This window comes from Hibiscus syriacus, unplaced genomic scaffold (assembly GCF_006381635.1).
Source record: "Hibiscus syriacus cultivar Baekdansim isolate YM2019G1 unplaced genomic scaffold, ASM638163v2 tig00111402_pilon, whole genome shotgun sequence".
NCBI classification, from domain to species: domain Eukaryota; kingdom Viridiplantae; phylum Streptophyta; class Magnoliopsida; order Malvales; family Malvaceae; genus Hibiscus; species Hibiscus syriacus.
In genome coordinates, this window is record NW_024063082.1 from 1,082,657 (window position 1) to 1,107,348 (window position 24,692).

Below are 24,692 nucleotides of genomic sequence, written 5' to 3' on the forward strand. Positions count from 1 at the left end.
GATTTATAGAAAAAAAAAGAAAAAAAAGTCTAAGCCCAAACTCGAAATTTACAAGATAGAGGCCTGACGTTTGGGCTTACCTTAAAAATGTCCCTGTGGCCCGTACAAAAACATTTTCCAGATTCCCAACAAATCCCAGTTTTTCTCCGGGGTGCGTGAAAATCACAGCCCAACCACTCTCGGTACCTTTCTAGGATTCCATTTTTAATGGACATTGTTAACTGCAAATCTTCAAAATACGGAGTTGTCCACACGCGGCATAGTCTGGCTCGTAGTAGTCGGATCAGCATCTAATTCATGTAGTATAATATCTCAACTTGAAGGACCTTTTTGTAATTTTGACTCAACCTCCGTTTCCAAGCTAACTAAAAAAACATTTTTCCCTCTCGTTCTGAACCAGAGAGAAGGAGAAAGAAGAAACGGCAAAAGTCGCAAATCCAACACACTTAATCTTTGCTTTGCTAGCTTACGCTTCTGCTATTCGAGGCACCTTTCTCTCAACCTCCGCAATGAGGCGGAGACTCGCCGCTCTCTTCTTCGTTTTCGATCTCTTCGTGGTATTCGGTTTCGCCGCCCCCTTCGACGCCGAGTCCCTGACGGCGGCGGAGATCAATGTCACCGCTTCCCAGTCCAATGTGTCGGATTCGAGATCCAAAGAGGATAGTTTCGCCGACAAGATCGATCGCGCAATTGAGAAGGAGTTTAATGACACCGACCAAAATGAAGGTCCGTTCTAGATCTGAGCTTCCATTCAACCTGTCTTCTTTGCATTTGCATTTGTTTCTATATTAATGGTGTTTGAGCAGGGTTTCTGCAGCCTTAGATCAGCTTAAATTTCCTTCAATTTCTCTGAATTGTGTATTTTCAAGTGCATTGTTTAATTTTAATATTTATTTTGTTTCCCGCAATATTAATATATGTTTGGATAAGTAGTTCACAGTATTTTATTTGGAATTTGTGAGTATTTTCATAAAGAACTTTTTTTAACACCATAAAGAACTTTTGAACTTGCGGTGAAAATAAGACATAAAAAATAGGATTCCTATTTTTTGGTTTTAATCATATGATAAAAGCTCACGAAGCTTCATCGAGTTCCTCTATTTTCTTTTGTTCCGTATTATTGGAAATTCTAACTAATTCTTCTCTTTTGCAGCCACTGATCCTGGTAGTTTCAACAATAGTGTTGCGGGAAGCAGGTTCGTAGTAGGCTAGTAGCATTATTGAATCATTCATTTTTTTTCCATTTGCAATTATTCGTTAGTTATGTGCTCATTCAAAGCTCTCGAAAGAAATCTTTTTTTGTTGCATTGCATGGTATACACTCCACTTTGGAACTGAAAGCAATCTTTAAGTCAGTCGGCTGGTGTTAAATTGCAATTTTTGTTTGAGTGTTTAAAGGACTATCATAGAAATGAAAATAATTGTTATAGTTTTCAAGTTTCAACTGAGACAAACCTTTGAGATCAGAACTCATAACCCTGCCACTCTTGCAATAAATATGAGGGTTTTATTTTCTGGTGATAGCAGACGACAGTTTATTTTGTTTCGGAGTGAACTATATCTTACTTGTCTGTTTTTGACATTTTCTATAGAGTTTTAAAGAAAATCTTTTGCTCTTGGGTGGTGGTAACACAATTGGTTTGTTTATTTTAGGCTGTCTTGGAAACTGTTGCTAGGGTTAAATCCAAGAAAAATGAGACCAAGGAAGAGAAGTAAGTTATTATTATTATTATTTTCTTCAGTAAAAGAAATCATAATAGTTATCAGTATAGGTCTAATTGTAGGCATTTCGCTTCATTAACCCTCATTAATGGACAGCTTGCGTTTTTTTTTCTGAGCCTTATGTCAGGTCATTTCGGTTCCATGATGTTTTCTATTTGGATAATGAAAATCGAGCAGATGATGCACCGACTTTGATAAATCAAAATGTATGTTCAGAAAATGTCTCAGGAAACTTTGTCATTTGATAATGTGCCTCTGTTTATATTGAATTGCAGTGATGCTGCTTCAAGCGATTATACTTTTTCTGTTGTTAGGTTTGAAGTATATTGCTTATTGATCATGTTAAGATTTCTCTCCTCAGGATAATGTCTTTATAATATCCAACCCAAAATCAAAGTATCCTGTTCTACAACTAGACTTAAGGTTAGACTTTTGTTATATATATTTTGTACTTAGTTTTGAATTTGATGCTGTTACAATTGTTATGGAAGCAAGTTTTTTATGATTCAAAGAATGCCATGTGCAGATTAATATCAGATCTGGTAGTTTTCATTGTCTCTGTAACATGTGGTGGCATTGCTTTTGCTTGTGCTGGACAACCGGTATTGTTGCCATACCTTTTATTTCTTTATTCTTATATTTTCAATCTCAATTTGGTGCGGCTTGTTATATTCATTTACGGTCTCTAATTAAAAGCTTAGCGTGACTTCTTTTTGATTCACAATGATTGGTTTCCCCTGAAGGAGAGTCTCACCCTTCCTTTTCAATTTTCCAGTTATTACTGGATATCTACTTGCAGGATCTATTATTGGGCCTGGTGGTTTTAGCTTTGTTGGTGAAATGGTGCAAGTATGTTGCTTTTGCTTCAATGTTATCTGGGAGTTTATCTTTAGCTTTAGTAATGTCATTGTTCTAATATTTCTAATTTTATTCATTGGCGGTCTTTATATCAAGACAAATGTTCTTATTTGCACATGATTCAGGTTGAAACAGTAGCTCAATTCGGTGTAATCTTTCTTCTTTTTGCTTTAGGCTTGGAGTTTTCAATAACAAAGGTTTTCTCATTGCCTGGTCCTTCCATATTATGTTCATTCCCTTTATTCTATAATATTAGCCTTGCAACGCATCTTGTAGCTTCGTGTTGTTCGAGCAGTTGCTGTCCTTGGAGGCCTTCTCCAATTTTTTCTATTCATGTGTTTGTGTGGTACAACAGTCACGGTATGTCTATCTTTTTTGTAAGTATTTTATGTAACATATGTTATATAAAGTCTTTAACATTCATTGCATTTCTTTAATTTTGATTCTTATTATATGAGGTTTATATTTACCCTGCAAAACTGAGTTTTCTTTTATATATTCTTGAGAGGCTATTCAGCTGTTGAATATTTCTTACGTGTAAATTGACAATTATAGGACATAACTGAACTTCCAAATTTTCACTAATCAAGGTGTTGTCCTCATGTGCTGCTTCTGATATATGGGGGTTTTTTCTTCTTGGTTTGGGATGTGGCTCATCTCTTTATCTTTTCATGCCTCTTCTCTCTCAGTTTTCACATTCGCTTTTCATTCTACTATTGCATTCTGCATAGTAGTGTTCTCTGTCAGTCTCTCATTTAAATAGCAATCTGAAGGCTGGATTTACTGCTTCCTGATGTGTCTCATTACTGTCGGAATATGCTGCTACTTGCATGCTGTTATTTTTTTAGTGGGTCCTACGAATACTACAGGTGTGGTTTTCACCTGGCCCTGTATGCAAAAGAAAATGTTTACCCCTGTGGAGTTGGCTTTGGCTTTTGAGTTATCGGTGTATCTAATTTGTCTTTATGGTTGTCTTACAGTCGTATTAGTAGTATGTAAACAAAAATGGAGGCGTCATTAAGTGCTGTTTTTTTATTGGAGAAGATATGCAATTTTACTTTCTTTTTCATTTTTTTCGCTAGTATTACAGTGTTTTCCTTCCCCTTTACTCATATTATTAGCTATGAGTTTTTGATGGATGCAGCTACATGCTTTTTGCAGTTATGTGGAGGTAAACCTTCAGAAGGGGTTTTTTTTTTTGATAGGAATGTAGGCCTCGTTAAAAACCCCCTTCATGATTAATGGAACACTAAGTGTTTCTCAATCAGCGGAAGGAGGAAAAGAGTGCCTTAGGATTCATTAAAAACCACAATATACATAATGTTTAACAACAACACATAAACACTCCCTTTACATAATCCAACCCAAAGACTACAAAAGCAAATCACAAATGTAAAACTAGCCAATACCAGCTTTGGCTAAACTACAGAAGGGGTTTTTGTTGGTGCATTCTTGTCTCTGTCTTCTACAACAGTGGTAAACCTCTATGAACTGCGTTGTTGACTGAGAACTTGAATGCTAAATCCTTTTACTATTTCACAGTTCACACATATCTTTAGTTGGTAGGGTGGTATCTCTCTCAATTTTGATTGAGAAAAGTGCTTGTTCAAGGAATTAATTATGCAAACTTTGGTGTTCCATATACTAGTTTCTTTTCATGCTTGTCATGACTGGTCTGTTTATGATTCCAGGTTTTGAAATTTTTAATGGAAAGGAATAGTTTAAATGACCTTCATGGTCAGGTGACAATTGGTACTCTTATCCTACAGGTACTTATTTTCTTGGTCGCGACATCAGTTAAAAGAATATTTACTTGACTTGAGCATAGATGCTTAGCCAGCATGAAATTTTTAACTATCATGGTTTTATTTACTTGACTTGAGCGTAGATGCTTAGCAAGCATGATATTTTGAACTATCATGGGTTTGCAGGACTGTGTTGTGGGCTTGCTGTTTGCTTTATTTCCGGTCCTAGGTGGCAGTTCTGGCATTCTTCAAGGTGTATTATCAATGACTAAATCGTAAGTGAAAAAAAGTGTAGGATCAGCTCTCTTCGATGTAGTTGTGGCAAAGGTCATCCGTTTTTGTAGGTTGAATTTTCTCTTTCAATTTTCAGGTTGGTGATTTTAATTACTTTTCTGGCGATTTTAAGTGTATTATCTCGGACTTGTTTGCCATGGTTTCTCAGGCTTATGATAAGCTTATCATCACAGGTAATATGCATTAATTGGTTCAATTTATTAATCTTTGTAGATATTGACATATTTATTTTCTCAGACCAATGAGCTCTATCAGTTGGCATCTGTGGCGTTTTGCTTGCTTGTTGCTTGGGTTCGTTCATTTCCTTCTTACTTCTTGCATTATAATTATGTTGTCCATTATAATCATCAGAATGATCCGTCTCATTTTGTTGCATTAGTTGCTGTACATTTTGAACTTGTTCATTCTTACAACTTCATTTTCAACCAATAAGATCCATGTTTCTTTCAGTCACTTAGCACTCTACTTACATGTGTATGCATATACTTAACATAACTTGTGACATTCCAGTGTAGTGATAAGCTGGGTCTAAGTCTTGAGCTAGGCTCGTTTGCTGCTGGAGTGATGATATCAACCACTGATCTGGGCCAGCATACACTTGAACAAGTAAGAGTTCTAATTCTTTGTACCCTTTCCAGAACTTCCCATGTCTGGTTACTTATGCTTTTCTTGTAGTCTTCTTATAAAGTTTTTTGCTTTAAAGAATGTGTTATCATTACTGATGGTGTAAAGATGAATGGCTCTTGTAGAAAGGTAATTGGCGGTACTAGCATACTAGTTGGCAGTTAGCAAACTCGTGTCTATCAAGGCTCAGGCACTATTCTATCCATCTTGGTGTGGTCTCTACTAATTTAGTTGATATTTTCTGCTTACCGGAACATATTTTCCCTTAGTATAATTTGGTTTGTGCTGCATGATTGAGAACATTATTGTTATTTGTTAATATGAGTACCAAATTACAAAATTGTGAATCTTTTTCATTCAGTTTTATTGATTTTACTGTGAACTAAGAAACTGCATCAACTCAATGCCGTTGCCTTATTAATACCTGACTTGCAAGATTCTGCCTTGATTCTCTATATCTTATATACAGGTGGAGCCCATTCGCAATTTCTTTGCTGCTCTTTTCCTTGCCAGTATTGGGATGTTGATTCATGTACATTTTCTTTGGAATCATGTCGACATATTGCTAGCAGCTGTAATATTGGTGATTGTTATTAAAACAATGGTAGTTGCAGCAGTTGTCAAAGGATTTAGATACAGCAATAAAACTTCACTTCTTGTACGTTCTGAGGCTTCTACTTAGGTATACATTCCCATTTTGTAAAGTTCTCTTAGTTCTTTCAACTTAATTTGTAGGTCGGGATGTCTTTGGCTCAAATTGGAGAATTTGCTTTTGTTCTTCTCAGCCGTGCTTCTAATCTTCATCTAGTTGAGGTTTGTATGCCAATACTTTATTTATCATTTAATCGATGTTAAGTGCTGTTAATTAGACCCTATAATTTTTCTCAACAATTAATTCGGTTCTTTTATTTTGTTTTTCTTGTTTCATGGCTTCCTTGATAATATTGCTGATTTTTTGTCATTGCTGCAGGGTAAACTTTACCTGCTACTTTTGGGCACAATGGCTTTTAGTTTGGTATGCCAACTGTTGTTGTCTTGCTTTCACATGTCATTATATTATCTTAAAAAAAGTATTTACATTCGAGAATCTCTACTGTTTTTCTTTTTAAAATTTCGAGTACCGGACATGCAATTGGTAGTTAAAACCTGTTCAAATGCAATTAATGTCTGTTGTGGCTTCTTCCTGCATACAAGTTAAAAGAACAATATTTTATGACTATAAAAAACAACACAATCATTTAACAAATTTTATTTCTGTTTTGAAACCATCACTTTTAGGTAGCTGATTTAGCTGCAACCACCCAATATCAGGGAGTTCTTTTTGTCACTGAACATAATATAAATGTGCAGGAAGTTCTTTCGTTGTTAAAATGGAATTGAACATAATATAAACGTGCAGGTGACTACATTGCTTTTGAAGCTCATTCCAGCTGTTGTTCCTCTTGGCGTGCTCTTGCGGTGGTTCCCCCCTGATAGCCAGAGCGAGGTAATCTGCTTTTGATGTTTAAGTTCGAATAAGATAAAACTGAATTAGAGGGTTGTTATTCTTGTAAACTTTTACCTAAATTCTTGCTGCAACAAGTGTTTTGAGATTATTATATGATTTCCTCTCAGATCGGTTTTAAAGGAGACGGACTTCGTTCAGACAGTGGTAAGCAAAATAACCGCTCAGACAGTGGTAAGCAAAGCAATAGTTTCCGCACGGACAGTTCAAAGACAGTTCAAAGCGTATTACTTTGCTGGTCCAAGGCTCTCAAGATTCATGATATTAATAAAAAAAAAAAGTGAACAAGAAAACAAAGGAAATGCAAAATTTGAGCATTCTCTTGATGGGGTATGGAGGACAGCTGCCTAGATTTGCAAAAGCAAGTTGACCGAGTAAACAAAACAGGTTCTTTTCTAGTGCAAAGATCTTCGTATGTTGTGCTCATTTACAATGCCAATTTCTGACAAACCAAAACCTGTTGTAAGAAGGAAAAAAATAAGCCAACCCTGACATATGAACAGAATATATATATGATATTAGCGTTCTCAGTTCAGGGTCATCACACTAAAACAGATGACCTTTTTGTAAAATAGCTTCCATTCTGTAATGTTCCCCCTTCGCTTCCATCGATTATTTTATCTCATCCCTTTAACCTTCTAAATGTTATAAATAAAATTTTGTTTGGTATGTTAAAGTCCTTTGAGTCGTTTGTGACAGAGTGAAAAAATGCCCTGCAGGAATGGTCGAGAACCGTGAAATTTTAACAAAATATAATGCTTCTCGTTCTTCTGTTGATTTGTGCGAAACTTTAATTTTATCCGGTCCCTTGAATTTTGTATTCAGGGAAATTGAAATCCTGATTCCTAAGGAAAGGTAAAAGGGAAAAAATCAACAACCTGAACCTCACAAATTTTGAAAATCAAATTATGTTTTTGAAAAAAAAAATCAGTGAAATCAACCTTTTAAATAATTTTGGCCATTAATGAATTCCCCCCTGAAATTATCACGATCAAGTTGTATAATGTTACTTTATTGTTTGCCTTTTGTGAAAAAAAAAATATGAAAAGATCATATTCTGTAATTCGTAACGACAAAATTATATTTGGTGGAGCAAAAGAAAATTACAAAAGGAAATGCAAAGAACAACTATAGTAAACGAGTGGAAGAGATGGGTGTTGCTACCTTCGGCCTTGGCTGATCTAATGGATGAGGCTGGTTGGGAAATATCTTGCATGTTGTATAGTGACAGATTTATTGTCCAAACACTTGATTTTGTCATGATTATGTACGAATTTCTTACATGACAAATAGTCTATTAAATCCAACTAATTTTGAAAAAGAAATCTAAACCTATTAGCTTTATGAATAAAAAATACTCGACACAATTCCCATAAAATCCCTAATCCATGATAATATACTTTTATAATTAAATTTAAATAAATTTATATATAAATAGTTATATAATCCTGAAAATATTAGTAAAGTATATTGTTATGATATATATATAATAATAATAATAATAATTGTTTAGTAGAATTCTTTATTTTTCAGTATTCTTACAAAAAAATGGAAATTACATACAGTCCACGATTGGAGTGAATCTTCCACGTGTCAGCTCCAGCTACCCCAGAAGAAGACGTGAAATGATGCAATACGTAAAGGCTAATGCGAACGATTTCACTGTAAAATCTCTGCCCTTCAATTCTTCATCGCCAAAAAAATGCCGGCCGGAGAACTACGGTACCCTTGCCCTGTCTCTTGTCCGCAGGTTTCTCAAGCGACGGAAACACCCATGGAAGAAGACGAGGCGTGGGTGTGGGCTCAGATAAAAGCCGAGGCACGTCGCGACGCCGAGTTGGAGCCGGCTCTAGCTAGCTACCTCTACTCGACGATCCTCTCTCACTCCTCTCTGGAGCGCTCGCTCTCCTTCCATCTCGGCAACAAGCTCTGCTCCTCCACGCTCCTGTCTACGCTCCTCTACGACCTTTTTCTCAACACTTTCTCCTCCGATCCTTCGCTTCGAGCCGCCGCCGTCGATCTCCGTGCGGCTCGCGTTAGGGATCCTGCTTGTGTTTCGTTCTCTCATTGCCTACTCAATTATAAAGGATTCCTGGCATGTCAGGTAAATTCATTTTCTCAATTTCCTCTTACGAAATTTAGTATTTTTTTTGAATTAATAACTGGTATCGGATCTATTAATCAACTAATTCAGATAGGATACGAAAGAGGTGAGTGCGACCCTCCCAACCCATCACAAATGTCATGATTCGAATTCTAACTTTGACTAAGGAACCTAGTGCTTCATCCCTTGTTTGTTGAAATTTAGGAATCTTGAACCCTATTCAGTTATTTGTTTACAATTTTAAGTTTCTGTATCAGTCATTAAACTTTATACATGCTTAATTTTGGGTCGAAATTTCCCGATTGACTTGAATCTAAACTGATTTTCTTATTGTTAATTGAATGCTGTGAAAAGGAATTTGTATAAAGCCTTGAATTTTGTTCGTAAGAATAGAAAATTGATGGAATTTGGAATTTCTTTTTAATAATATCTAGAAGTTGTGTAATTATAGGCTCATCGAGTTGCACACAAGCTGTGGACTCAGTCACGCAGGCCGCTAGCCTTGGCATTACACTCTCGAATCTCTGATGTTTTTGCTGTTGATATACACCCCGCGGCAAAGATCGGGAAAGGGATTTTGTTCGATCATGCCACCGGGGTGGTGATAGGAGAAACCGCAGTTGTTGGAAACAATGTGTCAATTTTGCATCATGTTACCCTCGGCGGGACTGGAAAGGCCTGTGGGGGATAGGCATCCGAAGATTGGGGATGGAGTTTTGATAGGGGCCGGTGCAACCATATTAGGGAATGTGAAGATTGGGGAGGGTGCAAAGATTGGAGCAGGGTCAGTGGTGCTGATCGATGTGCCACCACGGACCACAGCTGTAGGAAACCCTGCAAGGCTTGTTGGAGGGAAGGAGAAACCGTCAAGGCATGAAGAATGCCCCGGAGAATCCATGGATCACACTTCATTCATCTCTGAATGGTCAGATTATATCATTTGAATAATTTGATTTAGTTTTGTTTGTTATTAGTATACTTCAAAGTTGTCCAGTTTTCGCATGCTATGGTGTTGAACCTGTTAAAATTGCATTCAGTTTCTGTCATATACTTGGCTCTATTTTACTCAAACCCCCGGGATTTAAGTGTCAGATACGGGTATATTCAACATTTTCTAAGTATTTTCTTGTAGTTCTATACTCATGATGCAGAATTATATCGAATAAAGGTGTTAGACATAGTTGATTGCAATTGAAGAACAAGTTGTATTAGCTGGATGCTGATTGTTATATTTGTCTGATGATTTTTGCTATCCAAAATGGAGTTACCCTCTGATATTGCTCTTGTAGTAATCTAGCTTTTCGAGTAGACACGCATTTCTTTTGTCCGAAAGGTTCTAGACTGGTGTTAAAATGTAATGGATAACCGCTTCAAATAACGAGGAGTAAACGACTACAATGCAATAAAAGAATGTGATTTTACTCTAGTTATTCTTGTAACCATTTTTATTAAATCTATGAATTCCTCAGTAAAATAGTCAATTTTACTCTACTTGATGACTCTCTTAACCATTTTTATTAAATCCAAGTTTATTATAAATTTCATGAACACTCTTTTCCTCCTTCCAATGTCCAGATACAAATCCTAGTTTGTTTTCGGTTAAGCTTTCGATTGAGCCTGAATGAATTTATCATGCGACGAACGGCTTAGAACAACCACGCTCCTAACGCTTTCCTTTCCTCGCCAGGCTCCGTAACGGGTTTTATAACGCCACGTGAACGCTTTCCTTTCCTTACAGTCTTGTCACTTCGTTCCTATCCCTCTATCTTCTTATTTATCCGACATCCTTTTCTTCTTAAGAAAATATGGAAGCCGGTTTCAGTTGATTCTCTACCAATTCCTTTCAAAGCAGGGAATTCAATATCTTTCTTTAGGTTTCTAACGAGGTCTTTTTATTTTTTTTATTATTAAAAAAAGGAGTTTATTATAATTTTAATGAAATTTGGTTACTTTCCCACTCAATTTCATTCATATTCTTAGGCTATATAAAATTAATTTGAGAATTTTCTATATTCACTGATTTTTTTTTTCATTTGGATTCTTTTATACTTTTGTAAAATTTGATTTCTTTCTATTTTAGAGAATTCGTAGAAAAGGGATGTCGTGGTACATAATCAATACGTGAAATCATCGCACATTGACGATCAATGGTGATGGCGAGTGGTTATTAAATTTGATAACTTGATCCAAATTCCAGGGGTTATGAACTGTTTCAATTTGTAGTCATCTTTAACTGTGACTAAAGCTGTCGAAGAGAAAGAAAATAAAGAAACGTGTTGTAATATGATTGGATAACAGGTTTTGTTTACACGAAATAAATAAACAAACTTGGGTTAAACGCTGTCGTTTAGGAGGTGTAGTGTTTGAGAAAATATCATAAATGTATAAACATCCAGGAGCCTGCAGGCAAAACAACAATGGCGTCTTTAGTGCCACTTCGAAACACGGGAAACTCCATTACCTTCTCTTCCAACTTGAAGTCTCCAATCACCATCAAGCACTCTTTTGCTCTCGACAACAAAATAAAATTCTGTATTTCTCAAAGGTCCATCAAACTCAGCCCTCTATGCTTGGCATCTGATCACACCAAAAGCAACAGCTCTACCAGGGCTTATCGTCCCCATGGTGCCACTAATCACCGCCAAACCGCCAGAAATCGGCCTAACCCTCGTAAATTCAACACTGAAAATCGAGATGGAAATCACCCATCTCCTGAAAACCCGACACATCAGAGTATTGCCGTGGATTTAATGAAGTTATGCAAAGAAGGTAAAGTTAAGGACGCTTTAGATTATATGGGTCAAGGAGGTTTAGCGGATTATAATGATTTCGAGGCTTTACTGGATGCTTGTGCTGATATAAATTCGCTTGAATTATCCAAAAGAGTTAACGATTTCTTGAGAAGATCGAAGTTTGCGGGTGATATCGAATTGAACAATAAATTGATAGGTGTTTATGGGAAATGCGCTAGTGTGAGAGATGCTCGCAGGGTGTTTGATAAAATGCGTGTCCGGAATTTGGCCTCTTGGAAGATGATGATAAATGGGTATGCGGTGAATGGAAGTGGAGATGATGGGCTGTTGTTATTTGAAGAAATGAGAAACGGTGGAGTTCAGCCGGACAACGAGACTTTTTTTGCTGTTTTATCAGCTTGTGCCAGTGTAGGCAAGGTTGAGGAGGGACTAAAGTACTTTGAATTGATGAAGAATGAATATAAGGTTGCTCTGGGGATTGAACATTACATCAGTGTTATTGATGTTTTCGGGAGAGCTGGGTTTTTGAATGAGGCTGTGGAGTTCATTGAGAATATGCCGATTGAGCCGACTACAGAGATTTGGCAGGCAATTCGGGGTTTTGCACAAATTCATGGAGATATTGACCTTGAAGATCATATTGAGGAGTTGTTGCTTGAATTTGATCCTTCTATAAGCAGTGAGAAAAAAATACAAGCACGACCGAAGAAGAAACTTTCTATGATTAACATGATTGAGGAGAAGAATAGAGTGAGTGAATATAGGTGTATGAACCCTTTCAAGGGAGAAGCAAGTGAGAAGTTCAAAGGCTTGAATGGTCAGATGAGGGAAGCCGGGTACATTCCCGATACAAGGTATGTGCTTCATGACATCGATGAAGAGGCAAAAGAGCAAGCCCTGCAATACCATAGCGAGCGATTGGCCATTGCTTATGGTCTTATTAGTACTCCGGCAAGGACACCTCTTAGGATCATTAAGAATCTGAGAATTTGTGGAGATTGCCACAATGCAATCAAAATCATGTCAAAGATTGTAGGAAGAGAGTTGATTGTGCGGGACAACAAGCGATTCCATCATTTCAAGGATGGTAAATGCTCTTGTGGTGACTACTGGTAAAGCCGTAGGAAACCCTTGAATTGATTTTGGATTTTATTGTTAACTGCTGCATCATGACATCGTGGAAAGTTTTCCGATTTCATACTGTGCTTGTAGTTGAACCCTAAACATCCATTCAATGAAATTTAAGTTCAATAGAAACCTTTTTTCATTGAAATATTTGTTCACATTAAACAAGTTTTTGCTTCTCTGTCAGCAAAAATTGATTTCGGATTGCATACATATATACATACATGGCGTGATAGAGACCTCTGAGCCCCGACCCTTTGTAAGTCTTTGAAAACTATCAAGAATTCCACTATAAACTTGTTCTGCATTAGCTACTCCTTTCACATTAATCTTTGGTAGAGCAACAACCTGCATTAACCAATATAACATGATCAGAGAAACAGAGAGATCTAGGAAGATGTAGCAGAGACACTGGATAGGAGCCGATTACTCTGGCTTTATATTCAACTACTTACCTGATAAGCTTAGTCCTAACCAAATCGAGAGGATAAGTAAAAAAGCACAGCAGTTCCACCAGCAAATGATCCAGCCACGAGATCAAGCACAGGGCCCCTTGTGATGTCGGGAAAACTATTGATGATCCTCCTTCGGTACTGCTCAGAATCCATGTAATGAAGTGCGGCGTAGGGAACTATCCGAGCGACACTAGCACCATTTCCTCTACAGACATTCTCCGTTAATTAAGTAAGCAAATGAAGATAAGTAACTTTCAGAATCAGCTCCATGTTAAAGGATATGAATTGGACCTGTAAAATCCCATTACTCCTGTCTTTGCAATCTTTTTGAATGATCCAAAGAGGCCCACGCTGTGGAATTCTGCTCTTCTCGTCTGAAACCGATTACCGAATCAGTTCCTTTTGTTGACACAAAGTGACATCTTAGCACATTCGACCGTTACCAAATATTGTAAAAGATCAAAATATCAATATTGATAGAGTTTCACATGTTAATCTACTCATTTTCATCAGCAACTGATGTTACGATTTTCAGAAAATAACCCATTTTTGCTTAGTAATAAATAACCTCATAACTCATTTGATCTTCACCGGTAGAACATTTTCGAGTTTACAGTTCAAAAAAAAGTCATTTTGAGCTCGAAATTCAACTATGGATTAAAACCATTTGGGAAACAGAATCAAAACGCAACATAGCCAAGTACTAAGAAATCAAGAGAAGTTTCAGAGTTTACCTGAAACAAAATCTTGACAGGCTCAAATGGAGCAACGGCGGTTTTTGCGAGCTCTCCAGCAACGCCACCAGCAACCAATTCCTTTGCAAACAAAGGCATGGATTGTATGATCCCATCAAAGACCATACATATCTCTCTTTCTTCTCCTTCTCCTTTCTTTCTCATTTCAGCAAACACCTTCAAGACCCAGAAATATAAAGAAGAGAGAGAGAGATCTACTGTACAAAGAACAGTATGGGGGGGGGAAAGAACAGAAAATAACAGATCAGACAAGTTTGTCCGTTGGGGTCAGATTGGGTCGGAAACTTTGGCGGTTTTTTACGTTTGGGACTACCGAGGAGTCCGAGAAGGACACGCCTTGCTTCCATGATAGATTCCTGTAGGAGACGAGAAAGGAAGGTTAATTGACTCACGAGTTTGGTCGACCTGGAACTCAGTTCTATTCGATATCCTTTTGTGGATCAAGAATCTTTCCATCTTGGCCGTTCAATCACTGACATTTTTTCTTGTATACCCTTTGAATTTCCCTTTTTCTTTGTCGTTGGTTGGTCCCAAATTGCCAGCTGAAGCCTTGCTTTTGTGTTAAATGACTAAAATGAAAATTGGTGCGTTGGCCTTCTTGTGTTTTTTTGCTTCTTTCCTAGATATCAAATAAATTCTCGGGAACCAAACAGAATTATTGGTTTAGAGTTCGTAGTGAGAATATTGGATAGTCAAAGAGAATCACTAAAAGTTGGCTGATAACATTGCATAATGATGGGAGAAGTTTAGACTTGTCTCTTCAGGTATGCGACTTGATGGAGGTGTATGGGACATGCAACATTCACACACCCAAACGTGATTATTTGGACAGCTCTTTGGCGGCTCCGTTTCCCACCTTAAATCAACGACTTCGTCTTCATTCTTGCTCCACATTTATTATTATAATTTATTCTTTTGATCCAGAAAGCCATTTTACCATCCAAACATAAAAACAAAGATAAAAAAAAATAATAGAGTTAAAATTTCATAATTTTATGTTTAACATTCACTGATTTACTTGATAATTAATATTTGTTCCTACTTTTTACATTTTTTTATGGTTGGATTGACTCAAAATGTCATGAAGATTTTAAAATTTGCATAAAGAAAGTGCGAGAGTATTGGGAAGATGGATTTTCTAAGAAATGTTCTATTGAAACGGCTGTGAAAACAATGATGAAAGGTATAGATATGACTATCTTACTGAACCAGTCACGCAGGACCAGGCAGGATGAAAATTTTACTCCATTTAATGGATAATATTTTTAAATTATTTACTCCATTTGATGGAGAATATTTTTTCTTATTTTGTGAAGAAAATTTTATATTTTTTTTACACCTCGATACCTTTAATTCACCTTTTTTGTCCACACTGCATCAAACCGATACTTAAGTATTAGAGATTTAAGAATATTCTGGTAATCAACTTATTGGATGATGTGATTAGTTAAAAGAAATGTTGTTCTCGGTAAAATACGTTGTTAATATTGTTAATAGTTAAGAAAGATTATGAACATATACCACATTATAATCATTTTAAACTATTAAAAAAATATACCTTAGTCATTAGTTCTCGGTAAGACTAGGGCTAAAATCGAGTCGAATTTGACCTTTCACAAATTTGAATTTAAATTTAAATCCAACTGTCATAAGCATAATCTAACTATTTGATTGTTAGATTGTATGATACTGAAAAGGAACATTCTTCGAACAAGTTAGTTATTATGTATCCTTTATTATATGATTACCTTGATATATTTGTCTCATGATCCAAGGGGTAGCGAGAACTTTTAGATTCTCACGAAACCTAATAAAAATTAGTGTCCAACCCTATATAACTCAACCACGGGTGTGATACGAAAGACACGGATCCAAAACTATCTTCGTATATTTTTTTTCCAATGGGCCAACGTATGCCATCCATTTAATTTCTAATGTCTGCACACCTCCCACATGAGCCTATGATAGGTCGCTTACACTAATGTAATTCTGCCTACTAATCTAGATAAAGATAGTGAATTTAGAGACCCAAAAATTCATTTTAATGTAATTTCAAATTTAAAATATTTAATTTAGATTGATTAAATTATTTTATTTAATAAAAGTAAGTCCCATTTTCCACTTGATCTTTAATTTGATTACTTGTTCATTCAATTTGAATTTTTTTCAATACTAATTAAAAATAAAAACACTTAATTAGCGTGGATTAATCAAGTTAATTATTATGGTATTTAAATATAATTTTTTAAAATTTATTTTGACAATGATTGATCTAAATTTATATTTTTAATCTAGTAAAGATTATCATACGAGATAGATTATAGGGTAGATATATTAATAGGAATGATCTTGTAAATTTTAATATTTGTACGTATTGAAGTTTGTGAGTCGTGTATTGTGTTTTAGGTGATACTCTTTATTGTAGCAACTTGTTACTTTTCTTTTGAATATATTACAACCGATTTATAAAAAAATATATAAATATTCATCAAATAAATCGAACAATAAACTTCAAATGAAGTATAAAATATTATTAAAAAGACACAAAATTCGCACATAAATAAAATAAATAAAGAAAATGATTTGGGTTAGGCCGAAACATCGAATTAAAGATCTATTTCTGTCTAAAAGGAAGGCTATGGGCCTAAAGAGATGGTTTGGGTTAGGTTTCAGAACCCAAAACAGGCGAACTCTGAAAAACCCTAGATTCAGGCATCAATATATTCTGCTAAGCTTCCGTCTTCCTTTTTGTTGCCTCTATTCTCTATTGGAGCTTTCTACTGTGCTTATTGTGCTTAAAAAATGGTTGATAAAACAAGGGGAAGGAAGGAGGAGGTAGTGTCCAGAGAATACACCATCAACCTTCACAAGCGTCTCCATGGCTGGTAATTTTTTACTGTTCTCTTTATTTCTAACGATTTTCATTCATAGCTTTGATCGCTTTTCATTTCCCCCCCCCCATAGTATTCTGCTCTTTGCTTTGTCGATCTTTGTCTGTTTGGTTTGAAAATAGATTTTTTTCTAGGCTTATACGTTTTTATTCAGAATTCCAATTATTTGTTTCAATTCATTTTTTAATTTGACCTTGATTTTTTTTTCGTATTTATCATGTTTATACCCGGGATTTTAGTTGGCTACGTAATGTTCATTCATAGGAATAAGAAATGGGGATTGTAAGGCTTAGATTCATGGTACTTTATCTGTTAAAAGCAATAGATTCGTGAATTAATCTTTACTACATCTGATCTTAAATTTAGTGGCAGAGTATCATTGTTTGGAAATAGTTTTAATCATGTTACTTTTAGCTCAAATTAAATATTGAATTGCTGAAGTTCACATTGTTAGGTTTCATTTTTCTCGTTTGCCTGGTAAACATCACATGCTTGACTTCAAACTCAATCGTTTAAGCTCGAGTTTGATGTCTAATTGACAATGATAACTGATCAAGTAGGATTCAATCTTTTCCCCAATCAAATTGCTTTTGGAAGAAATTATAGTTGTTTCCTTTACACCCTTAGTCTGTAGAAGGCTGAGTGATAAATGTTTTAACAACCCACTTGGTAATCTCTGAAACAGCACATTCAAGAAGAAAGCTCCCAAGGCAATAAAGGAGATAAGGAAGTTTGCAGAAAAGGCCATGGGTACCAAGGACGTGAGAGTTGATGTCAAGCTAAACAAGCACATCTGGAGCAGAGGGATCCGAAGTGTCCCGAGAAGGATTAGGGTTCGCATTGCTCGTAAGAGAAATGACGACGAAGATGCAAAGGAAGAGCTTTACTCTCTAGTAACTGTTGCTGAAATCCCAGCTGAAGGACTCAAAGGTTTGGGTACCAAGGTCATCGATGATGATGAATGAGTGATCCCTGATCTCTACTTCAAGAAAATATGCATTTTTTCTCAACAAGTTTACATCCGGGTGTTGGAGTTTTGGTTAGTCTTTTACTATTTCAAATTTCCGAGACTTACTGTTTTCATCGGATATTTGGTTTATTGTTGTTTTAAATGGATTAGGTGCCAATCTTGTTCGATTCAATTTTCCCAGAGAGTACAAATCATAGTTGTTGCCAATCTTGTTGGATGCTTTGGCGTAAATTTGAGAAAGTACCTAGTTTAACCACCTAGATATGAATGCTGTTAATTCGACAGGATTATGTGCAAATCGTCTAACCGGTATGGGGAATTGCTCCCGGATGTTCTATGGCAACATATTCTCTATTGTTGGAGCTTCTTATTGTCCTTGAATGATTGCAGGCGGGTCGAAGGTCTTAAATGGTGGATATGCTGCCATAGACATTTTGAGCCCTCGATCTAGCATACAGAATCTTATGCAAAAAATGGTTTTCTAAATCACATACAATTTATATCAAAAGTTAATTTATTATCTTTTTTTCGAAAGAGGTTCAAATATAATTATATAAACAATTATAATTAATACGATCCGAGTTTATAATTCTTTATATCAATTATTTTTAAAATATAAAAATTAATGGATTAGATATAAATCTTTTAAAAGAGGAAAGATGATATTAAATTTTAAATTTTTTTAATAGTTTTGATTAATTAGTATTTTAATGCAAAAGGAGAATAAAGTGTACCCTATTTTATTATTTATTGAATTGCCCGTTCAGCTCGGTTGGTAAGAGCGCAAGGCTCTTAACCTTGTGATTGTGGGATTGAGTCTCACGGTGGGCAATTCAATTCATAATTTTGATTGTCGAAAGTCTCTCACGTAAGCTGCTCTCAACCTGGCGTTGGGGCCTGGGGCAGCCTATTATCCTACCTCACCCTTTTACCCCATTACTTATGGGAATAGGGTCAGCTAATTTATTTTATTATTTTTATTGTATAATAATAATAATAGATTATTTGTTTGATTCGACTTATTTATCACATCTAAGTTAGATGGGTATTTGATCCAAGTTAGATTTGTACAAATTAAATTTGAGTTAGATTTTTGTTTGGGTCAAATTGAATATTATCTAAAATCAATCAAATTAAAATTTAAGTTAATTTTGGTTCAGTTTGATTTGTTTTGGGTTTCAGATCAAATTTGAGTAATCATGTTCATATTCATATTAGTGTTAGATCAAAAAATTATGTTTGGATTAATTTTGAATAATCATGTACAAATCTACATTAGGACTCGGGTCTAAAAATAAGTGTAGAAAATTTTCATATTTAATTCTCTTTTATTAATTAAAACTCATATGGATCAAAGATAAGTCACATTTGACTTGTGATAAAACCAGTTTATTAGTGTATAGTTGTTGCTCCAAATTTTTTTTATATTAGTTTTGATAATTTTTATTTTTCATAGTGGATAATAATATTTGTTTATACTATCAAATCGATGAATAAATATAACTTTTTTATTATCACATTTTATTCTTTGATAGATTATTAGATTTAGTTTATACATTTTATAAGTTAGATAAAATTAAATTTAATTAATTAATTTTTTAACTTTTATATCTATTATTATGAAATAAAGTACAAAATTTAAAAAAAATATACAAAATTAAAAATATTTGGAAATGTCAAATTAACGATAACATAACAAAACTCTATTTTTGTTTACAAAAAAACAAAGCCTTAGAACTATGGGGCTTAACCCGGTCCAAAACAATAAGCATTATATACACTCACCAAAACCCTAACGCTAGTCTCTATTATTTCTTGCCAACCGCCAGATCCAAGAGGATAGAAAACCAGCAGTTCAGAAACCAAAGAGCAATCTTTTGACAAATCCGCCATGGGTAAATCTCCCAAGCTTCCTCGCTTTGCTCTCTTTGTTAGTACTTGGATTATTTTTATTTTGCTAGGTCGCATCGATAATTTCAGGTAAGGTTCACGGATCTCTAGCTCGTGCCGGTAAGGTGAGAGGCCAAACACCTAAAGTGGCGAAGCAAGACAAGAAGAAGAAGCCCCGTGGCCGCGCTTACAAGAGGATGCAATACAACCGCCGTTTCGTCACCGCAGGTCATTATTCTTTCTTTCTCTCCTTTCACTTTTTTTGTTCAATTTTTAATATTCAAATTGGATTAGATATTACGAATCTGATATTTTTGGAATTCTTTTCGTAGCTAAAAATGAAATTGGTCTTTGTTTTTGTTTATGCTTATTTTTTGTTGGAATTTTTACGTTCTTTTAGAAACGCGTTTCGCATTTTCATGCCTTAATTTTGGTGAGTAATATATCTTAATTTATGGGTGTTGAAGTGGTGGGATTTGGCAAAAAGAGGGGACCTAACTCATCTGAGAAGTAAGAGAGATGCAGTTGAAGAAGGCAAGAAGTCTTGTTTGAAGCTTTAATGGATTAAGTCTGTTTTTCCTCTCTTTTGTAATGTTCTGTGATACTTGTTTTTATCCACCGTTATCAAGGATCCAGTTGAACATCAATTTTGTTAGCTAAAGATTATGTGATTTTGTTTTGAATTACCTTTGATTATTGGCTTGCTATGGGTTTAGTTTCTGCTTCATCACTGCTAAATTGATTCCATTTCGAATGCTGAAACTGTATCTTTATACTTGTGAGGTGTTGTGCTGAAATTAAATTCATGAAGTATGAACCTCCAAAAAATAAACTTTTTCAATAACTGGAGGATTGTTGGTTTGAATAATTTAGTGATTGGATTATAGTTTGATTGTTGTTATTGCTTTTGCAATGGGTAGAAGATTGAGCTCAAATGTTCATTTGTTTAAAAAAAATGCATATGTTTTTGCCCAAATGTTCATTGGCTGTAACTGACGGTGACTTTGTCGGAGTCGTCGACTTTATTGAAATCGTTGACGGGTGGTGACGATTGAAAAAATTAAGACTAAATTAAAAAAAAAATATGAAAATTTTATTCAAAAGGAAAAAAACATATACATTTGCATCAGTGGGACGGTGACAGCTTTTGTATGGGCAATTTCTCAGTAATAAGTGTATATTTACTGTAAACATACACTTATGGAGTAATTTATAAATTAAGAAATTAAATTTAAAGAGATTAATGAGTTATTAAAATAATTAAAATGGGAGAATTATCTGTTCTTTTAGGGGATGAATTCGTTGAATAGGTTAGTATGTAGGGGCTAAGTATGATATAAGATGGACAATTCACATGTTTTCATTCAAGTTCAGCCATTCGGCAGGTCGTCGGTTGAAGGGACACCATTATTGGGATTCAAATTAGAGAGCATAGTTATTGTTAGTTTTATAAATATTTTTTAAATTTAATATTTATTATTTATATTAAATTAAAATATTACTATCCGACTTTTTTAAGGTAATACGACAAATTCATTTAACCATTAATAGCATCCTGGATTACAAACATAGCTATGCATTGTGGATAATCATAAGTAAAGTCCAAGGAAATAGCAGTAGAAGCAGCCCAAGTTGCAAGGTGGTGAGCCACACGATTTGCAGACCGGCGAACGTAGCAGACTTCAATGTGAGGAGCAGCATCCGGTAAGGTTTTCGCCTCTGTTAAGTGATAGTTTGACACCGACAGGTCAGGAAATCGGTGAAGCAGTTGGCGGACGCGATTAAGGGCATCACTTTCAACAACTACACGAGGAAGTGTAGGATTTATAGCAAAGCGAATTTCCTCTGTCAAAGCAGCAGCCTCGGTAACAGCAGGATCCCCATAAGGTGATAAAATCCGAGAACAGCCAGAAATAACCATCCCCTCACTATCACGGATGACAACGCCATACGCAGACTGTGGAAGAACAGGCTCCATCAACATTAATCTTAAAGGTACCAGAAAGAGGCTTTCACCAAGTTGCCAGTTGCTGCCCCGTTGTGTTTGGAAGAGCACCACCCACGGCATTAAGGTATGATGCCTGGAGTCCTTCACTATCAGGCACTATAAACCAAGATGGTAGTTGTTTATGCTCATGAAGATAAATGTTTCGTCGATGCCACAGTGAATACAATAACACGAGGAGGGAAGCAAACCGAGTTGTGGTGAGGGCATTCATCATTATTTCTAACCATGCTTGACGGGAAGGAGCAGGGAGCCGCAAAAGGAAAGGTGAATAACCAGAGCAGAGCTCAAAGCTGAAAAAACGTCTGGACAATCTAGGACAGCATGTAAGACTGTTTCATCAGATGCTCCGCAGATGCAACAACTTTCATCTCCAATACCAGCAGACAGAAGACGACGACCAACTGGCAACGCCTCATAGGCTAAACGTCAACCAAAAATCTTGACCTTAGGCAGCGTTCGAATCCGAGACGGGAATAACCATAAACTGGAAGGTGGCTCGTTCGAATGAGAGGGACGCATTAACCACGCATAACTATAATGGGTTGAGTAAACCCTAAACCCTAATTTATAAAAATTATAAAAATACATTATTTTGTACTCAATGAAAATGTTTAAAATTAAATAATTTGAACATATGGGTATTAGTTTTAAAATTAAATAATTGAAGATAAAAATGTAGTTTTACTTAAAAATGATTTTTTATAATAAAAAATAAAAATTTTAGTTGTTAAAATTGAATTGAAAATCATAATTATAAATTAAATTTTAAATATTTAATATTACTTATAAAATAAAAAATAAAATTGTCTCTCGAAATAAACATAAAATTAAATCCTCAAAATAAAACAACTGTCCGGTACTTGAACAAAAGCTCAAACAGGTGCTTTTTAATTATATTAAATTAATTGTTACGAAGTTCATAGAAATTTCATTCTGCAGGGACAGGGAACAATATTCATATTTACATATAATCTCCAACTTGATGATCTAAATATCCCAAGGAATTTTGAAAATCTCCAATATTATAATATTATTTTCTTCACTTATCCTTGTGGAACTATTTACATAGAGAAGAAACTTGAGTAACGAAGAATATTTAACCCGAGCGAGCTTGCTCAGTTCACCAGGTCGGAAACCCAATCCACAGCCGGATCTCCCCCCGAGTTAACCCTCTCCAAAGAGTTCTCTTTACTCAGTTTCTCGAACATTTTTGAACGCAAATGCTTTCCCGACTCGACTCTTTCCATCACCGGCTCTTCTTCACAACTTTCATCCCGGAAATCCAAGTACCCAAATCCAGGACGGGGCACGTTTCGGGTCGGAGTGTTAGGTAGGCTACTTAAACAGGGTCGGATCACTCTGGGAGACCCTAAACCAGATGAAGGCAAAGACTTGACCTTACCAAGCTGAATGTTCCTCCAAGAAGCCACCATAGTGTTAATGGATGGCGCCGAGCAGAGAGAACAACTAGGCGACTGAGCCATAGGCAAAACCGGCGGTGAAGACTCGGCCGGTAAACTATCATGAGAACCAGCAAAGTTGACGACCCTAAGCTGCTCCGGAGTATGAGCAAAGAAACAAACCCGACGCCGACAACCCGACCCGTCTTTACACGGCAGAGTGCGGTAACGAGCCGGGTGGAGCCAGCTCTCGAAAACCCCATGAGCGAACTCGCAAGAATCCCCTTTCCGACAGTTCCCTTTCTTGAAATCGGAGCAAGCCGTACCTGAGTAATGAAACTTCCTCGGGTCCCTCCGGCGAGCTTTTTCGCCGAGATGAGCGTACGGACACTCGGTCCAGTCATGCGACCGGCCACGCACGCACCGCCGAACTTTGAACTCAAACATTCGGAAATGATCGCACGAGTAAGCATCAACCGGAGAATCCGGGTTGTCTAAACCCGAGAGCTCATCAGAATTCAACTCAACATCCGGTTCCTCCCACGGCAAGTAACATTGCAGCGACGCTAACGCTTCCCGGAGGACGAACGGGTTGCTGATATCGCCGAAGTGGTTTTCCGCCGTCAGATCATCTATATAAGGCCAAGTCGGAATATGAATCGTTGGATTGGGATGATGGGTTTCTCCTAGCATCATATATTTCGTTTTGACTTCAATGGCGTCTTTGTATTTGTTAGATTTGTATGCTTAAACACCGGCAACGTTTGATTGGCTTATAAAGCGGAGGCTGGTAGTGGAAAGTTGGGAGGAGTGTAATAACCATGGTTAGGTTTAATATTAATCATGGTTGGTTAAAAAAATCAATGAGGTAGTATATTTTGCATGTTTCCGCTTTCGACCGCAATATCACTGTAGGAGCTGATATAGATGTGGGGAATGTTGGTGTTACAGCAATGTTTAGTTAATAACAGGTGAAAGTTCTCTACTGACCGCCACCTGTTATCATAAGTATAAGTCTACTGGAAAATTGAATAGTCAATGCTACGTGGTTTAACGAAGAGATGGATTCGAAATCGTTCAGTGACAGAGCTGTGAGATGATCCAGGCTTTGGAATTATTAGTCCGGCTTGGTCCCAAGTGTTCCAAAAGCGTCGGAGCTTCATATCCGCAGATAAAAAAATGAAAAAAATTTGTTGTTTTCTGTGTCTTTTACATAGGATAAAATATTTGGTAACTAATATTTTTTAAAATTTCATAACTAAAAACATTATTTATTTTTAATTAATATTTATTAATAAAATTAAATCAATAATATAAATTGAGTTGTTAATTTTATTTACGAAATTAAAAAATAAAAAATGGATTAAAAATTATCAATTGCCTTTAATTAATATTTAAATCAATTACCGATTAATTGATTTTATATTGATATTTAAGGTTTGAATATTGATACTAGAATAATATGAATTATGATAATCATCTTATAATAATTTTTTATTATATATTTTTTATATTAATCAGTTAATGAATTGAATATTAATAATTATATATATATTAATCAATTAACTTAGATCATATATTTCGCAGACTTATT

The 24,692-nt window shown here is 35.7% G+C and overlaps 6 protein-coding genes and 1 pseudogene across 7 annotated transcripts; 5 read left to right on the forward strand and 2 right to left on the reverse strand.

The window, feature by feature from the left end:
* The first annotated feature begins 317 nt into the window (after nucleotides 1-317).
* LOC120162502 (K(+) efflux antiporter 4-like) lies at nucleotides 318-7,217 on the forward strand. The gene is made up of 23 exons (XM_039172640.1): nucleotides 318-726; nucleotides 1,154-1,200; nucleotides 1,654-1,712; nucleotides 1,850-1,928; nucleotides 2,084-2,145; nucleotides 2,249-2,324; nucleotide 2,424; nucleotides 2,498-2,571; nucleotides 2,706-2,777; nucleotides 2,857-2,940; nucleotides 3,742-3,760; nucleotides 4,007-4,056; nucleotides 4,272-4,349; nucleotides 4,512-4,600; nucleotides 4,696-4,792; nucleotides 4,857-4,910; nucleotides 5,130-5,225; nucleotides 5,713-5,901; nucleotides 5,979-6,056; nucleotides 6,214-6,258; nucleotides 6,643-6,729; nucleotides 6,858-6,923; nucleotides 6,968-7,217. The coding sequence occupies exons 1-23, from the start codon at nucleotides 510-512 to the stop codon at nucleotides 7,007-7,009; spliced, it is 1,761 nt and encodes a 586-aa protein (XP_039028571.1). The 5' UTR covers nucleotides 318-509; the 3' UTR covers nucleotides 7,010-7,217.
* On the forward strand, nucleotides 1,250-20,351 carry LOC120162500 (40S ribosomal protein S30). Of its 2 annotated transcripts, XM_039172639.1 has the most exons (4): nucleotides 1,250-1,256; nucleotides 17,574-17,580; nucleotides 19,781-19,918; nucleotides 20,158-20,351. In XM_039172639.1, exons 2-4 carry the CDS (start codon nucleotides 17,577-17,579, stop codon nucleotides 20,202-20,204), a joined length of 189 nt encoding a protein of 62 aa, XP_039028570.1. In that variant the 5' UTR covers nucleotides 1,250-1,256; nucleotides 17,574-17,576; the 3' UTR covers nucleotides 20,205-20,351. The 2 variants fall into 2 exon arrangements, with proteins under 2 accessions (XP_039028570.1, XP_039028569.1); XM_039172638.1 differs by lacking the exons at nucleotides 1,250-1,256; nucleotides 17,574-17,580 and adding an exon at nucleotides 19,560-19,695.
* On the forward strand, nucleotides 8,400-9,969 carry LOC120162497 (annotated as a pseudogene).
* Nucleotides 11,246-12,908, forward strand: LOC120162496 (pentatricopeptide repeat-containing protein At2g15690, mitochondrial-like). The gene has a single exon (XM_039172635.1). The coding sequence runs from the start codon at nucleotides 11,269-11,271 to the stop codon at nucleotides 12,718-12,720; it is 1,452 nt and encodes a 483-aa protein (XP_039028566.1). The 5' UTR covers nucleotides 11,246-11,268; the 3' UTR covers nucleotides 12,721-12,908.
* On the reverse strand, nucleotides 12,796-14,437 carry LOC120162498 (mitochondrial carrier protein CoAc2-like). Its single transcript, XM_039172636.1, has 4 exons — nucleotides 13,919-14,437; nucleotides 13,476-13,558; nucleotides 13,185-13,389; nucleotides 12,796-13,077 (listed from the first exon to the last, which is right to left on the reverse strand). The coding sequence occupies exons 1-3, from the start codon at nucleotides 14,081-14,083 to the stop codon at nucleotides 13,200-13,202; spliced, it is 438 nt and encodes a 145-aa protein (XP_039028567.1). The 5' UTR covers nucleotides 14,084-14,437; the 3' UTR covers nucleotides 12,796-13,077; nucleotides 13,185-13,199.
* On the forward strand, nucleotides 16,713-17,809 carry LOC120162499 (60S ribosomal protein L31-like). Its single transcript, XM_039172637.1, has 2 exons — nucleotides 16,713-16,824; nucleotides 17,516-17,809. Exons 1-2 carry the CDS (start codon nucleotides 16,742-16,744, stop codon nucleotides 17,793-17,795), a joined length of 363 nt encoding a protein of 120 aa, XP_039028568.1. The 5' UTR covers nucleotides 16,713-16,741; the 3' UTR covers nucleotides 17,796-17,809.
* A 2,371-nt stretch (nucleotides 20,352-22,722) lies between the features above and the next one.
* LOC120161695 (zinc finger CCCH domain-containing protein 20-like) lies at nucleotides 22,723-23,810 on the reverse strand. Its single transcript, XM_039171909.1, has one exon. It carries the CDS (start codon nucleotides 23,792-23,794, stop codon nucleotides 22,814-22,816), a length of 981 nt encoding a protein of 326 aa, XP_039027840.1. The 5' UTR covers nucleotides 23,795-23,810; the 3' UTR covers nucleotides 22,723-22,813.
* Between the last annotated feature and the right edge of the window lie 882 nt (nucleotides 23,811-24,692).